The 14584-nt window shown below is 36.3% G+C and overlaps 1 protein-coding gene across 1 annotated transcript in view; it reads left to right on the plus strand.

The window, feature by feature from the left end:
• UCHL3 (ubiquitin C-terminal hydrolase L3) overlaps window positions 1-5927 on the plus strand; it is a 43634-nt gene extending 37707 nt beyond the window's left edge. The window contains exons 7-9 of the mRNA XM_036831689.1: window positions 457-532; window positions 4913-4971; window positions 5717-5927. Coding sequence (XP_036687584.1) covers window positions 457-532; window positions 4913-4971; window positions 5717-5800 — 219 coding nt within the window. The 3' untranslated portion in view covers window positions 5801-5927. The remainder of the gene's footprint in view (window positions 1-456; window positions 533-4912; window positions 4972-5716) is intronic.
• The last annotated feature ends 8657 nt before the right edge of the window (window positions 5928-14584 follow it).

Below are 14584 nucleotides of genomic sequence, written 5' to 3' on the forward strand. Positions count from 1 at the left end.
TTTCTTGATGTCTTAAAATTTAACTTGAAAAGAGTTTTTTTAAACTCTGTTTATGCTATTATTAAACTTCTAAAAACTTTATTATTTCAAATTTCAGAGATCAGACAAATTAGTTCATGCATTCATTTCATTCAGCAAGTATGCACTGTGTACCTACTATGTACCAGGCATTGTGCTAGGTGCTGGGCTTCCAGCGTGAACAAAACTTTAGATTAAAATCAATTGAGATTAAGAAAGGTGTGCTTTGAGTCAGTGTTTTCCTTGTTGATGGGCAAGCACATTTGTTATAAATGTAGGCATGTTCACTCTGTCCACTATATCAAAGATTAAGCCTTTAATTATATTGGATAAATGTTTTTTTGTGTCCTTTGATATTATTTGTATGTGTTTACATGTAGTTGATTGATTTGTTTGACTACTAATATATATAATATGTATTTTCCCCTCCTATTCCAGGCACCAAATATAGATGAAAAAGTAGATCTTCATTTTATTGCATTAGTTCATGTAGATGGGCATCTCTATGAATTAGGTAAGAACTATTTTAATTTATCCTGGGGAAAGAAATAGTAAATGGGGAAATCTGTATTTATGATAAACATGACTGTTGATTTTTATTGTGTTTTACCTAATTAATTGATCACCATATAACACTGAGTTGGCATAATGGAAGTTTCCATTTAAAAATTTTTACTAGAAAAAATAAATATGTTTTTGATGTTCAAGTAACTTATAATTCGAGAATTCCTGCATACCACCTTTGCATTTTAGCAAAGCAGGAAAATGCTTTGCTAAATCATTTAGGAAACTCCTGTAAATCACTTCAGCAGTCTTTACTAAATTTTTGAGTCGGTTATCATCAACATCTTGGATGAACCATCTTGATCCTGAAACTAGTTTTAAAACATAGTGTATTATTCATAATGACTAGTTTTTGTATTCAGTAATGAGTACCACTAGTTTTCAGGCTTTTGTAGTATCCCTTTGTATCACATCTGATTTTTTTTTTTTTTTTTTTTTTTAAATTTTATAGCTACTTTTATTTTTATTTATTTATTTATTTTTTGGCTGTGCTGGGTCTTCAGTTCGTGCGAGGGCTTTCTCCACTTGCGGCAAGCGGGGGGCCACTCTTCATCGCGGTGCGCGGGCCTTTCACCATCGCGGCCCCTCCCGTTGCGGGGCACAGGCTCCAGACGCGCAGGCTCAGCAGCTGTGGCTCACGGGCCCAGCCGCTCCACGGCATGTGGGATCTTCCCAGACCAGGGCTCGAACCCGTGTCCCCTGCATTAGCAGGCAGATTCTCAACCACTGCGCCACCAGGGAAGCCCCTCACATCTGATTTTTAAAAAGACTTTACAGGAGTCTATGTTTTCTGGCAACAGTTCCCTAAGGCATGTGTCGAAGTAGCCATGATTAATTACTTGGTATTTTGGCCTATTCCTGCACTTACCTTTTAAAAGTTTAACTATAGGTGGACTACTTTAGTTTGTATTTGGAGGAGAGGATATTTTAATTGATAATTAAAGGATAATTAGAGGATAATTTTAGAGGGTAATAACTCGAGGATAGTTTAAATTGATTCATTCAGGCAGAAGAAACTTTTATGATTCTTTCAAACTTGGGTTAGATAGTACTTCTGAGTCCTTTTGGTCTTTCTCTCTGAGACCTTCTTTGATTAAAAGAGGCCGAATAAAGAAACAAAAAGTGAAATCCTTTTCAATTTTCTAGATACCATGATTTTTAGTTCTCTTTCTTCTCATTTGCTGTAAATATTAACTTTTCACTTTCATTTTCCTTAACTTACTTAAAGACTGAAGAGTTCCAAAAGGAAGTAAAGAGAGTGCTGAGACTTATCAGACACATTCTGTTGACTTCAAGAAAGTAGATTTAGGAAAGGCCAGAGGAGTGATAAATATGATCCGTAACCAGAGACTATAAAAGTGATGGTGACTTTCAGAATGGGAGACTTTATAATAGAGCAAACAATAACATCTAAAAGATATTCAGAAGAAAAAAAATCTCTGATCATCTCATGGGAAGGAATGAGTTGTCTAAAACCTCAGTTTGACTGATTAGCTAGCTTTCTGAGCTCAGAGACTAAAAGGGCAGTAGAAGGAAGACGTATATCAGGGATAGACTACATGTGCAGAATAGTTTCTCTTTGTAGCATGCCAAGGTCAACACGAAAGTATTTTAAAATTGGTTTGAACTAAGAACATCGGAAAAGAAAGGCAGAACTACTGAGGTCTTGTTTGGTTCAAGTATTCTTTAGCAGGAAGAATGATCGATGTTGCTGATAGAGAATTAGAGCCCTTTGAGGATTACATTCTTTAAATGAGTTTAAAGAATTTCAGAGTTCTAAAGAATAGCTGGAATCTTTGAGATGTTATAGAGGACAGGGATGAATACAAGACAAATGAAGATGGGCAGTTGCTGACTCATTGCAAGGGGAATCGGTGGTAGCCCTGACGCAAATTCCTAATAAATTTAAAAGGAATGTTGAGCAAGAGGAGTATTGAGTTAGTGCATAGAAGACAGTGGTTAAGAGAACAGCATATGGTTTTTAAGAAAAAAGTCATTTCTAAGTACCCTTATTTTAAAAAACAAGGCTATGTGATTATAGACGTGGTGCAAGGTAATTTCTACAGGACAATTGTATAACAAAGGGTAGTGGTAGTCTTTAATATATTCATTCTATACCTAATTGTAAGGTTAGCTGATGAAAGGGACTGAGCTATTCATCTTTCTGTTACCACCTCTTGTCCTTAGGGCTTCATGTAGTTCCTGGCATGTGTCCTTTTGATGTGTCCCTCTCATTCTTTTGAGCACTTTCTAACTTTCTAGTAGAACAACATTTCCTGGTTCATCCTTTGTTTTCCGTGCCCCAGCCCTGCGTTCAGCCACTTCTCCAAGGAGCCCTGGTTCCTTTTATTGGAAAATGATGATTAGAACCAAGACCTGGGTGCTAAGTGTGTTCATTGCTATTAAGATATCATTACTTCCAGGCTTTCTCAGAGGACAGAGCTAGGAAATATTTGTATGTATTATATACATAGACACATGTATGTGAATATGGATATACATGCACACACAATTATATCTGTTTCTCTATATGTTAAAAAGCATTTATTTACATCCACATTTATAATTCTAAACTAATATTATACAGTTGATTCTAGTGTTATCCATATTTGTGACTTCCTTTTCTGAACATGGGAAATCTAGCTCTCCTTATCCTTCATTTCTTTTCTGATTTACGCATTCCCCTGGTATATAAGCAAGCTCTTGACCACCCCAGCCCAAAGCTCTGTTCCAGAGACACTGCTTCCCGCCCGCAGCTGGCCCACTGATCCTGGCCTGGTCCCAGACAAAGAGCAGCAGCTCGCCAAAGTGTGTAGCTACCTTCTTCCTGGCATTGTGCAAACTCCAACTGCCTCAGTCTCCTTGAACTCTGCTCTCTTTCCCCTCGGTCTCCTAACTGAGGCTGCTGTAGGCTGCTTGGGTTTTCCTTTCCGGCACTGGCAGATAGTGGGTATTACTGTTAGGCTTCCTAACAGTTCTGGGCTCCCTGTTTCCCAATCTATAAAACAATGGTTTCAGATATTTTGTCCAGGTCTTTAGTTGTTTCCAGTGGAAGGCCTAGTCCAGTACATTATTTCATTCTGGCTAGAGGTGGAAGTTACCTAATATTATTCCTTGGCTTCCCACAATGAAGATAATCTAGCTTTCCTTTGTCACCCTCTTTACCTACCTCTCCCTCCCAATCACAGAATACATGGTTTACTTTTTCCTGTTCTTCCAGTGTTGTTATAGTTGTTTATATCCTTATGACTACAGAAATACTGTTCTCAGATGAGCCATAGTCAATGTACTTTTCTTTTTAACTTTTTTATTTCTCCAGATTTCATAATTGTCCTGTTTTGCTTTTTGGTTTGGTTAATTTTCACTCATATTTTCTTTAAAAGTAGTATCTTTTAGTCCAGGTCTATCACTATGTATACATATTGATTCAAAACTTTTTATTATGTTTAGAAGCCATGAAATTATAGAGGGAATTGTGTTTTATGGCTTGAACTTGATGTGCCACTTATAAAACATCTGAAATTATAGGCTTGTATAGAGAGTATCAGTTAACTTTGGGCTAGCATGAGTTTGTATAATTCTGGACTTTTTCATTTTTCATAGTATTGAAAAAGTACTAGTTTATTCAAGGTGATACTGATTACTTTTGGTGGTCAGTAAAATAATCCTAGGTTATTTAGATTGTTGCTCTATACGCCTACCTTGGTACACAATTAGTAGTAGTAATATATAAACCTTGTAGTGGCTTCCTTTCATTGGTATAAACATGTCAGTCTTACTTAGGAGCCTTCATCAGAAAGCTTTAAAGTGAAGAAAGAAATTTTTTATATTTCTGATGGTCATAATTTTTGAAAAGCTGACATTAATTTGCATATTCTTTTTTAGGAAATTAAAGCCAATAGTATTTATTCTAATACGTCTGTTTATGAAGATAATATAGGCTTTCAAACATGGAAGCAGGTTCTAAATAACTATCAGTGTTAAAAATATTCATAGGTAGTATACTTAAAGTGTTTGTTTTAGGATATATTATTTTATCTTAACTTTTGCCTCACTGTGGGAAGAGGAAAATGGAAGTTAAAAGTACATTATCCTGTCATTCTTAATCAAGGGGGACGAAAGAGATATGATAACTGAATAGAATATGTGATTCTTGATTAGATCCCACATAAAACAAAACAACATGGATAAAGGATATTTCTGGGTGAATTGGAAAAATTTGTACGTGAAATACATGTTGTTAATTGTTTATAGTATTAAAAAGAAAGAAAGAAAGTACATTATCCTATACAAACAACTAACCATTCACCTGTTCATCTATTTTCCACAGATGGACGGAAACCATTTCCAATTAACCATGGGGAAACTAGTGATGAAACTTTATTAGAGGTAACAATAAAACTTGTTGCCCCACCTTCAGTGTCATTAATGTTCTTGTTATCTTTAAAACATCTCTAAAGATAACTGGTATAGGACTTCCCTGGCAGTCCAGTGGTTAAAACTCCACACTTCCACTTCAGGGGGGCACAGGTTCAATCCCTGGTCAGGGAATTAAGATCCCGCATGCCACGTGGCATGGCAAAAATAAATAAATTAAAAGATAACTGGTATAACATTTTTCTGTATTTCTCCTTGTCCTGGCTCTCTTGAGAAAATCCAAAAAGAAAAATTTGAACTAGCGTTAAAAATCTACAGCAAATAAAGAGGTTTGCAGAGCTCTTTGTGTGAACAAGTATCAAATTTGAAAAAGACAAGAATAGTATTGAAAGAGATGCACATCGTATCCCATATTTCATTAAATCCAAGATACCATCATTTATATCTTGATCTTAGAGATTTTTAAATTTACGAACAAATTTTATGGCTTAGAATCAATAAAATATGTAATTTTCATATTAAAAGTTTCTTAAAAGCATTTTAAGAAAGAACACTTAGCGGATCTTATACTTTTGTACTAATCAAATTAAACCACCAGCCATTCACTCTTCTAGTGTCCTTTAAGTTATTTTTTATTTGAGAAAAGAAGTCTGCAGGATAAAATTAGTATGGATTAGGAAAATGTGAAACATTTATTTATCAGTTTTAAGTAAAACACGTTTTTAAACTGAAAGATTATGTATCTTTTTCCCTATAGGATGCCATAGAAGTTTGCAAGAAGTTTATGGAACGTGACCCTGATGAACTGAGATTCAATGCCATTGCTCTTTGTGCAGCTTAGCTTGTCCAGAATGGAAGCACCAAATAGTATATTATTTGCAACAAAATTAAATTTCTTCTGCCATACACTAACTCAAAAATTTTGATATTTTCATTAACTTGACTGATTAAACTTTATGTGAACTAAGCTTTGGCTTAATCTGTGTTTTATTATTATTTTTGCCTCAAATTAAAGCTGCAGTTCTTCCGTTTCTTTCTTATGAAGGATTTACCTTATTGGATGACTAGCTATATCTTTCTTACTCTCTTTGAATTTCATGGGAGATTCTGTATTGGGACACAGGCACAATATCCATCTGCATAGTATGAACATGTATATTTATTTAGCAAACGTTTGGTTAGCATCTACTTTTAACGAGCTGGACACTGTCCTAGGCGCTGGAGTTACAGCAGTGAACACTGTGGGCAAGTTCCTTAGTCACGGAGCTTATGTTCTTGTGAGAATAGACAGATGATAAGCACATTAATAAGATACATACCAATAATGACCGCTATGCAGAAATTAAAGTCGGATTTGTGTTAGAGAGTGACTGAGTAGATACTTTAGATTTTTGTGGTTAGGGAAGGCTTCTGTGAGTGGTAACTTTGAAGTTGAGATCTGAATAGCAAAAAGTAGCCAGTCATAGAAATGGGAGAAGAGGGGAGAGTGACAGGGAGAATAGAGGGAATAATTAATGCAGAGTCCCTAGAGTAGGCAAGTCTCGCTGTGTTGTAGGACCAGAAAAAAATGTTCATATGACCAGAGCATTGAAAATAATGGGAAGATAACAAGAGAAGAGGTCAGAATAGGAGGGCTTAGTGATACAGGAATACAGGAAAAGGAATTTAGATTTATTGCAGGTGTGATGGTAAGCCATTGGAGGGTTTTAAGCAGGAGAGTGACCTGATTTGGTTTATAATTTTAGATCACTGACTACTCTGTGGATAATACATTGGGGAGGGGGATAAGAATAGGGGTAGAGAGACTTGTGAGGATTCCACTGCTTTAGTTAAGAGACAGATAGTGATGGCTAGGGTCTTAAAATTAGTAGTAATTTAGATTGAGGTATGTGAGTGAATTTGGGGTGTGTTTTGAAGAAGAAGGGGCTTCAGTTAAGTCTTAAAGGATAAGGTGGAAGGCAGTGGAAAGGTGGAAGAGTATTTGAAGAGTTAACGTCAAAACACGGGGTTGGTGGGATGGTCCTTCATCTTTTTAGGAGAATATTGGTTACACAGGTGTATACATTTAGCAAAACTCATTGAAATCTTACTTCACTGTGTATACATTTTACCCCCCCAAAACAAAACAAAACAAAACAAAAAAAAAACCACAGCAGAGATGGGTTGGAATGAGTATAGCAGAAGAAAGACCAGACTGGTCCAGAATGAAGTTCTGAACCCGTAAAATTGAATGTAGATGTTTTATACACGCTTCACTGAGTTAGGGTGGATTCCTGAGGCTGCAACATGAGATAAGTGGTATTTTAAGAATCTGAAAAAGAGGGACTTCCTTGGTCGTCCAGTGGTTAAGACTCTGTGCTCCCAACGTAGGGGACATGGGTTCGATCCCTGGTCAGGGAACTAAGATCCTGCATGCCACGTGGCACAGCCAAAAAAAAAAAAGAATCTAAAAAAGTGGATATATGTGTATGTATAACTGATTCACTTTGCTGTACAGCAAAAACTAACACAACATTGTAAACCAACTATACTCCACTAAGAATTTAAAAAAAGAAATGGTAAGTAACTTGATGCAGGTGTTAACACTATGGTAATTATTTTGCAATATATAAATGCATTAAATAAATTGTACACCTTAAAAGTTGAATAAATTAGCTGTTTGTTATTCAAAGTGTGGTTACATCAGTATTACTTGGGGAACTTGTTAGAAATGAAGAATTTCAGACCCCACCCTTTACCTACTGAATCAGAATCTGTGTTTTCAACAAGAACCCTGAGTGATTCATATTAAGTCTGGGAAGAACTGGATTAGAAAAAATAGACTATAATGAGGTCACTTTGGACCTATCTGAAGAGGGCCTGGAATGAAGTGTTGGCAATAGGGATGAAGAAATAATCTGAAACAATGCTGTAAATGGATAGTATATAGAGATGATGCTTTGGCATGCCAATAACAACAACAAAGTGTTCGGGTTTTTTGTTACATTGTTTGCATTTTGTACTCAAATTTATCTTGTGTATCATCTTAAATATTTTAAATATTCCTAAGCAGTGTTCTGCCTGTTGCCTTGCTGGATTTCTCCTACATAATTTCTTTTTTTTTTTATAAATTTATTTATTTGTTTATTTATTTTTGGCTGCATTGGGTCTTTGTTGCCGCGCACGGGCTTTCTCTAGTCGCAGCGAGTGGGGGCTACTCTTCGTTGCGGTGCATTGGCTTCTCATTGCGGTGGCTTCTCTTGTTGCGGAGCATGGGCTCTAGGCGTGTGGGCTTCAGTAGTTGTGGCACGCGGGCTCTAGAGCGCAGGCTCAGTAGTTGTGGCGCACGGGCTTAGTTGCTCCACAGCATGTGGGATCTTCCCGGACCAGGGCTCGAACCCATGTCCCCTGCATTGGCAGGCAGATTCTTAACCACTGTGCCACCAGGGAAGTCCCATAATTTCTTAATAGATTCTTAATCAGTGACATGTTTTAGCAAGAATTTACATAGTTTCTCCAAGTTTTCTAGGTTGAGTACTAACTTTTAAAATAATTTTTTTTTTATTGAGGTATATTTGATTTACAATATTAGTTTTAGGTGTACAACATAGTGATTCAAAATTGTTATAGATTGTACTCCATTTAAAATTATTATAAAATATTGGCCATATTTCATGTGCTGTACAATATATCCTTGTAGGTTATTTATTTTACACATAGTAGTTTGTATCTCTTTTTTTTTTTTTTTTTTTTTTTAAAGTAGGCTATTTAATTTTATTTATTTATTTTTGGCTGTGCTGGGTCTTCGGTTCGTGCGAGGGCTTTCTCTAGTTGCGGCAAGTGGGGGCCACTCTTCGTCGCGGTGCGGGGACCGCTCTTCATCGCGGTGCGTGGGCCTTTCACTATCGCGGCCCCTCCCGTTGCGGGGCACAGGCTCCAGACGCGCAGGCTCAGTAGTTGTGGCTCACGGGCCCAGCCGCTCCGTGGCATGTGGGATCTTCCCAGACCAGGGCTCGAACCCGTGTCCCCTGCATTAGCAGGCAGATTCTCAACCACTGCGCCACCAGGGAAGCCCCAGTAGTTTGTATCTCTTAATCCCATACCGCTATCCTGCCCTTCCTCCTTTCCCTCTCCCTACTCCCCTCTGGTAACCACTAGTTTGTTCTGTATATCTGTGAGTCTATTTCTGTTTTGTTATATTGATGCCTTTGTTTTATTTTTTTAGATTCCACATATAAGTGATAACGAACAATATTTGTTTTTCTCTGCCTGACATTTCACTAAGCATAACGCCCTCTAGGTCCATCCATGTTGTTGCAAATGGCAAAATGTCACTCTTTATGGCTGAGTAATATTACATTGTATATATACCACATCTTCTTTATCCATTAATCTGTTGATATACACTTTGGTTGCTTTCATATCTTGGCAATTGTAAATAATGCTGCTATGAACATTGGGGTTCATTTATCTTTTGAATTAGTGTCTTTGTTTTCTTCAGGAAAACTACACCCAGGAATGCAGTTGCTGGATCATATGGCAGTTCTATTTTTAGTTTTTTGAGGAGCCTCCATACTGTTTTCCACAGTGTCTGCACCAATTTACATTCCCACCAAGTGTATGAGGGTTTCTTTTTCTCCACATCCTCACTAACATTGATTATTTGTGGTCTTTTTGATGATAGCCATTCTAAGAGACATGAGGTGATATTGTGGTTTTGATTTGCATTTCCCTGATGATAAGCAATGTTGAGTATCTTTTCATGTGCCTGTTGGCCATTTTTATGTCAAGTTCTGGGTCATTTCTGTATGTTGCTGTTAAGGACCATAATATGTTTTGGGGAAATGGGACTGACTAAATGAAACTTTAAATTTTTTCTTGGTGGACTTTTGAGAGCTGACTACACATCACCTTTCACCAGGTGCAATGATTTGCTTTAAATTATTGAAACAGAGGAGCATTTATAAACTCTATAATATTTAACCCCTAATATATTGTGTTCATTTGTGACTAAAACAGAAGTTATCTGTATTTTATGGTGAATCAAACTTTAATATATCTTAAATGCAAACGATCTTTAATTCTGTAAAAATTATTTAAACAAAGATCTGATTTAAATTTAATTTCCATGTTAGATTTGTGTACAGTACTTATTAGGTAAGCTTTATAATTGGACTGTGTATAACAAAAACCTGCTTATTTCATTTAATGAAAATAATATAGTTTAAGAGAGGTTTTTAGCCATTAATGTTTCTTTAAATAAATTTATTTATTTTATTTATTTTTGGCTGCTTTGGGTCTTCGTTGCTGTGTGTGGGATTTTCTCTGGTTGTAGCGAGCGGGGGCTACTCTTCATTGTGGTGCCCGGGCTTCTCACTGCTGTGGCTTCTCCTGTTGCAGAGCACAGGCTCTAGAGTGCAGGCTCAGTAGTTGTGGCACACGGGCTTAGTTGCCCTGCAGCATGTGGGATCTTCCCGGACCAGGGCTCGAACCCGTGTCCCCTGCACCACTGCGCCACCAGGGAAGCCCCTAGCCATTAATGTTTGACTACTACTATAGTTTTCAAAAGAAGCATCTATAGGCTTAAGATACCTATATTGATGCTTATAAAAAAATTGCAAAGAGGCATATTTTCATTACTCTTTAAAAACTTCTATTTATAGAAATTTATTTCTTTTAGGGAAAGTTTACATACATGTATATAGGTGTATATACATTATCTGGAAATTAATAAGTATATATGTGTATATATGTATGTACATATGCATATATGTGCATGTATATATATGTACCTACACATTCATACCTTGAATAGGAAAATAACTTTGGTCTAAATTCTCTGCATATTATTAAAATCCCTGACTGAAGTTAAAGTAAAACCAGTTTGAAAAGTGTGTAATCACTGTGAAGGTTTTTAGAGATAATTTAGATAGATTTGTACACACATAAAGTTTAATAATGTTTTAATCTTACAGAATTCTCTGGCAAGGTCTTAAAATGAGGTTCCTTGTGCTCTCAACAGAATTACTACCAAAAACCAAGTGTGGAATATACTGAGTTTTCAGATAGCAGAAAATAAGTTTTGTCACTGCCTTTGTTCCTTTTGATTTCAAATTTTGACCGCTACAAGCATAAGCTATCATGATTTGGACGATTCAGTGTCCTAAGGGCACTTTTTTTCTTGGTGCCAGTGGTGTCCATAGATGAGACCAGTCCACCATGCCTTAGTTTCACATAAATTCTTACTTGTTTTGCTTTTCTTTTTTTTTTTTTTTTTTTTTTTTTTTTTTTTAAAATTTTATAGCTACTTTATTTATTTATTTATTTATTTTTGGCTGTGTTGGGTCTTCGGTTCGTGCGAGGGCTTTCTCTAGTTGCGGCAAGTGGGGGCCACTCTTCATCGCGGTGCGGGGACCGCTCTTCATCGCGGTGCGCGGGCCTTTCACTATCGCGGCCCCTCCCGTTGCGGGGCACAGGCTCCAGACGCGCAAGCTCAGTAGTTGTGGCTCACGGGCCCAGCTGCTCCGTGGCATGTGGGATCTTCCCAGACCAGGGCTCGAACCCGTGTCCCCTGCATTAGCAGGCAGATTCTCAACCACTGCGCCACCAGGGAAGCCCCTGTTTTGCTTTTCTATAAAAGTTATTCTAAACCTTTCTCTTGATTTCTTCATTTAGGATAGTGGTTCTGAACCTGTCTGTTGCTTCCATCTGATAGGTGAGAGTCCCCAGTATGACATTACTACAGTCCAAGCCTAGATATTATAAGGGAGGCTATGTAGACAACAAAGACTATATAGATTATGAGCATTAATTTCTTGTCTAATTGATAGGATGGTTGGAAATCCCTGGTTTAGAGGCACTGAATGTACATAATCCATACTAAAAGCTATTTTGCAAAATGAATTATTTAAAATAATTTAAAATGCATAGAAATATGTACTAAAGCTGTTCTAATCTATGAGACAGATATGAGTGTAAATTGAATTAAAATAAAAATCCATATGGTCAAGAATAAATCGCAAATGATATGAGTGACACATTTTAGTTCATTTAAAACTCTGCCCTTTATCAACATGTAAACATAGTTGGTATTTAAATAACAGTAATTATGCTAATAACATTATGCTAAAACATAAACATTGTTTATGTTGCATTGCCTACTGAGAGTTTAACTACCTATGGTTGAAGAATGACAAAAGATGGCTTTTGAATTTTCCTTAGGGCTCAGTAGTAGAAAGTTATTTTCCTTTATTCTGCCCTGAATACTAAGTATTTGAAGGCAGACATTCCTCCCATCCTCCACCACCACTGGTAGAAGTATACATATTTGATAATAGTGTATACAGTTAATGGGAATGTTACATTGTTTATATATATTTTTTTACCATTGAAACCAAAACATATTTCATGGTCTGGGTATAATTTAGAGGAAACATTCTTATGAAGAACTGATTTCCTTTTTAAACAAAATGCACATGCCTTAAATAGTTCTTCATTTTAATATGATAATATTTGCTCTCATAGCTGTATTCTGCTATGGCTTAATAATCAGCTACATATGAAGTATTTGAGATAACAGTACAGTAGTACTGATTTTATTTTAAGAACCTTAGAAAATATGACTTGTGGGCAAAATAAACACAGAAAGAATGTTTAAAGCGAACTATTCACCTTACTGTTTTAGTTTTTACTATGCTTTTTTCCATTTTCAGAACCCATGTATCTCATTTGCTACAAGTATTCCATTGGAGACTCTTAATTTCCCAAGGGTAGTAGCCGTCTACTGTTTACTTACTGTGCATGGAATGCCTAGAGAAAGTGACTTCTATAGCTAAATTAATAAAACATAGGAGAGAAAATGCTTAGGCCAATTTATTCATATCCCTCCAATATTACTTCTATAGTTTATAGCTATGTAGATATTAAGAATTTGTTGAGCAATTAACCTGGTTTAAAATGGGATCCAGTTATTCTCAAACTTTTCCATCTCAGGAACCCGTTAACACTCTTAAAAATTATTGAGGAGCCCAGAGAACCTTTATAGGTTATATCTGTTGATCTGTAAGTGTTAAAAATTAATGCAAATTTTAAGAATTTTTATGAATTCATTTAAAAGTAAAAATAAACCCATTACAAGTTAACAAATAACATTTTAATTAAAATAACACTTCTTTTAAAATTTAGTGAGAACAGTAGCACTATTTCACATTTAACAAAATGCAAACTCTCTTTAATATCTGACTTATCAAAGACAGCTAGAGTCTCCTTTCTGATAATGAAAAGTGCTTGCTGAAGTTGGCAGTTTAGGGAGTCGGTGGTGATCTATGTCAAAACAATTTGAAGATAGTCATTGGAGGACAAAGTCAGTGTCTTCTGCATAGCATTTTATCCTCAGAGTCTGGTACAGTGCTTGGTATATAGTAGGGCCCAGATGATATTCAGTAGGTGATTGAACTATACTGCAGTGGGTTGAGATGTGAATAGAGGGTGAAGATATGGATTCAAGGAGCACAGACACCACCTTCAAGGCACTTGGTTGAGAACAGGAGAGAAATAAGGTCATAACTGGATTCAGAGCAGGATCAGAGAGGTCTTTTAAAAGAGTGTTTCTTTGTGAGGAAACAAAAACAAAAACAGCGGAGAGAAACTGAGAACACAGGAAAGAAAAGGGATGACAGGGGGACCTATGGAGGGTGGGGATGGGTAAGATATGTATCATTTAGCAAAGCATTTCATACTTTAATGAGCATATGAGATCCTAGATCTAGTTAAAATGCAGATTCTGAAACTGTGTGTTTCTAACTAGCACCCAGGCTGCTGGTCTGAGGACCTCACTATGAGTAGGGAGATTCTAGAACCCAGCTGAAGAGGTGAACCTTGGAGGAGGAGTAGATACCTCTTCCATTGAATTGGGAGATCTTGGCTGATGGAACGTTTTTAAGAGAGAAATTTTTTCTCTAATATCCAGTTAGTACCCTTTCCCTTTCTAAATTCCCTTTCTAGTATTTAGAATTTCAGTGTTCCCACAATGCTTGATTGATAGCATGATACTGAGGTTATGACATAAAATATAGTGATTTTACTATTTAAAAAAAGAGACATTATTAGGATCACTAACAATGGTCTAGATGTCATTGCTTCATAAACAGAGCTCAGACTTTGGTGTTAGACATGGTTTGATTCTTGGCTGCTCTGACTCTGAGTGGTTTTGGGCTGTTAACACCTTAAGTAAAAGTACTTTCATGCAGATTTTTTTGGGAGAATTACAGATGTAGTACATAAAAGCCAGCACACAAAAAGTGGTGTCTATCATTACTACAGTCACTCCACAAGTGCAATAAGCTATATTGAATGTAATTTCAAACTTTTTTTCATGAATCATCAGATTCATCTAATTTTTTAAATAATTTAAATTAGAAGGTGGAATGAACAGATCAAATTTCATTTCTATGCACAAGAGAACTGTGCATATTTCTTCTATAACTCGGACATGGTTTAACTTAAAAAAAAATCTCAAAATAGCTCAAGTTAGCGGACATGCAATTTTAGCAAGGATGACTGGAATTTTGGTCTTTCCTGTAATACTATTATATCCAAGCAATCCAAGCATACTGCTCATTAGAAAACATTTTTATCTGAATCTTTT

This window comes from Balaenoptera musculus, chromosome 18 (genome assembly GCF_009873245.2).
Source record: "Balaenoptera musculus isolate JJ_BM4_2016_0621 chromosome 18, mBalMus1.pri.v3, whole genome shotgun sequence".
NCBI classification, from domain to species: domain Eukaryota; kingdom Metazoa; phylum Chordata; class Mammalia; order Artiodactyla; family Balaenopteridae; genus Balaenoptera; species Balaenoptera musculus.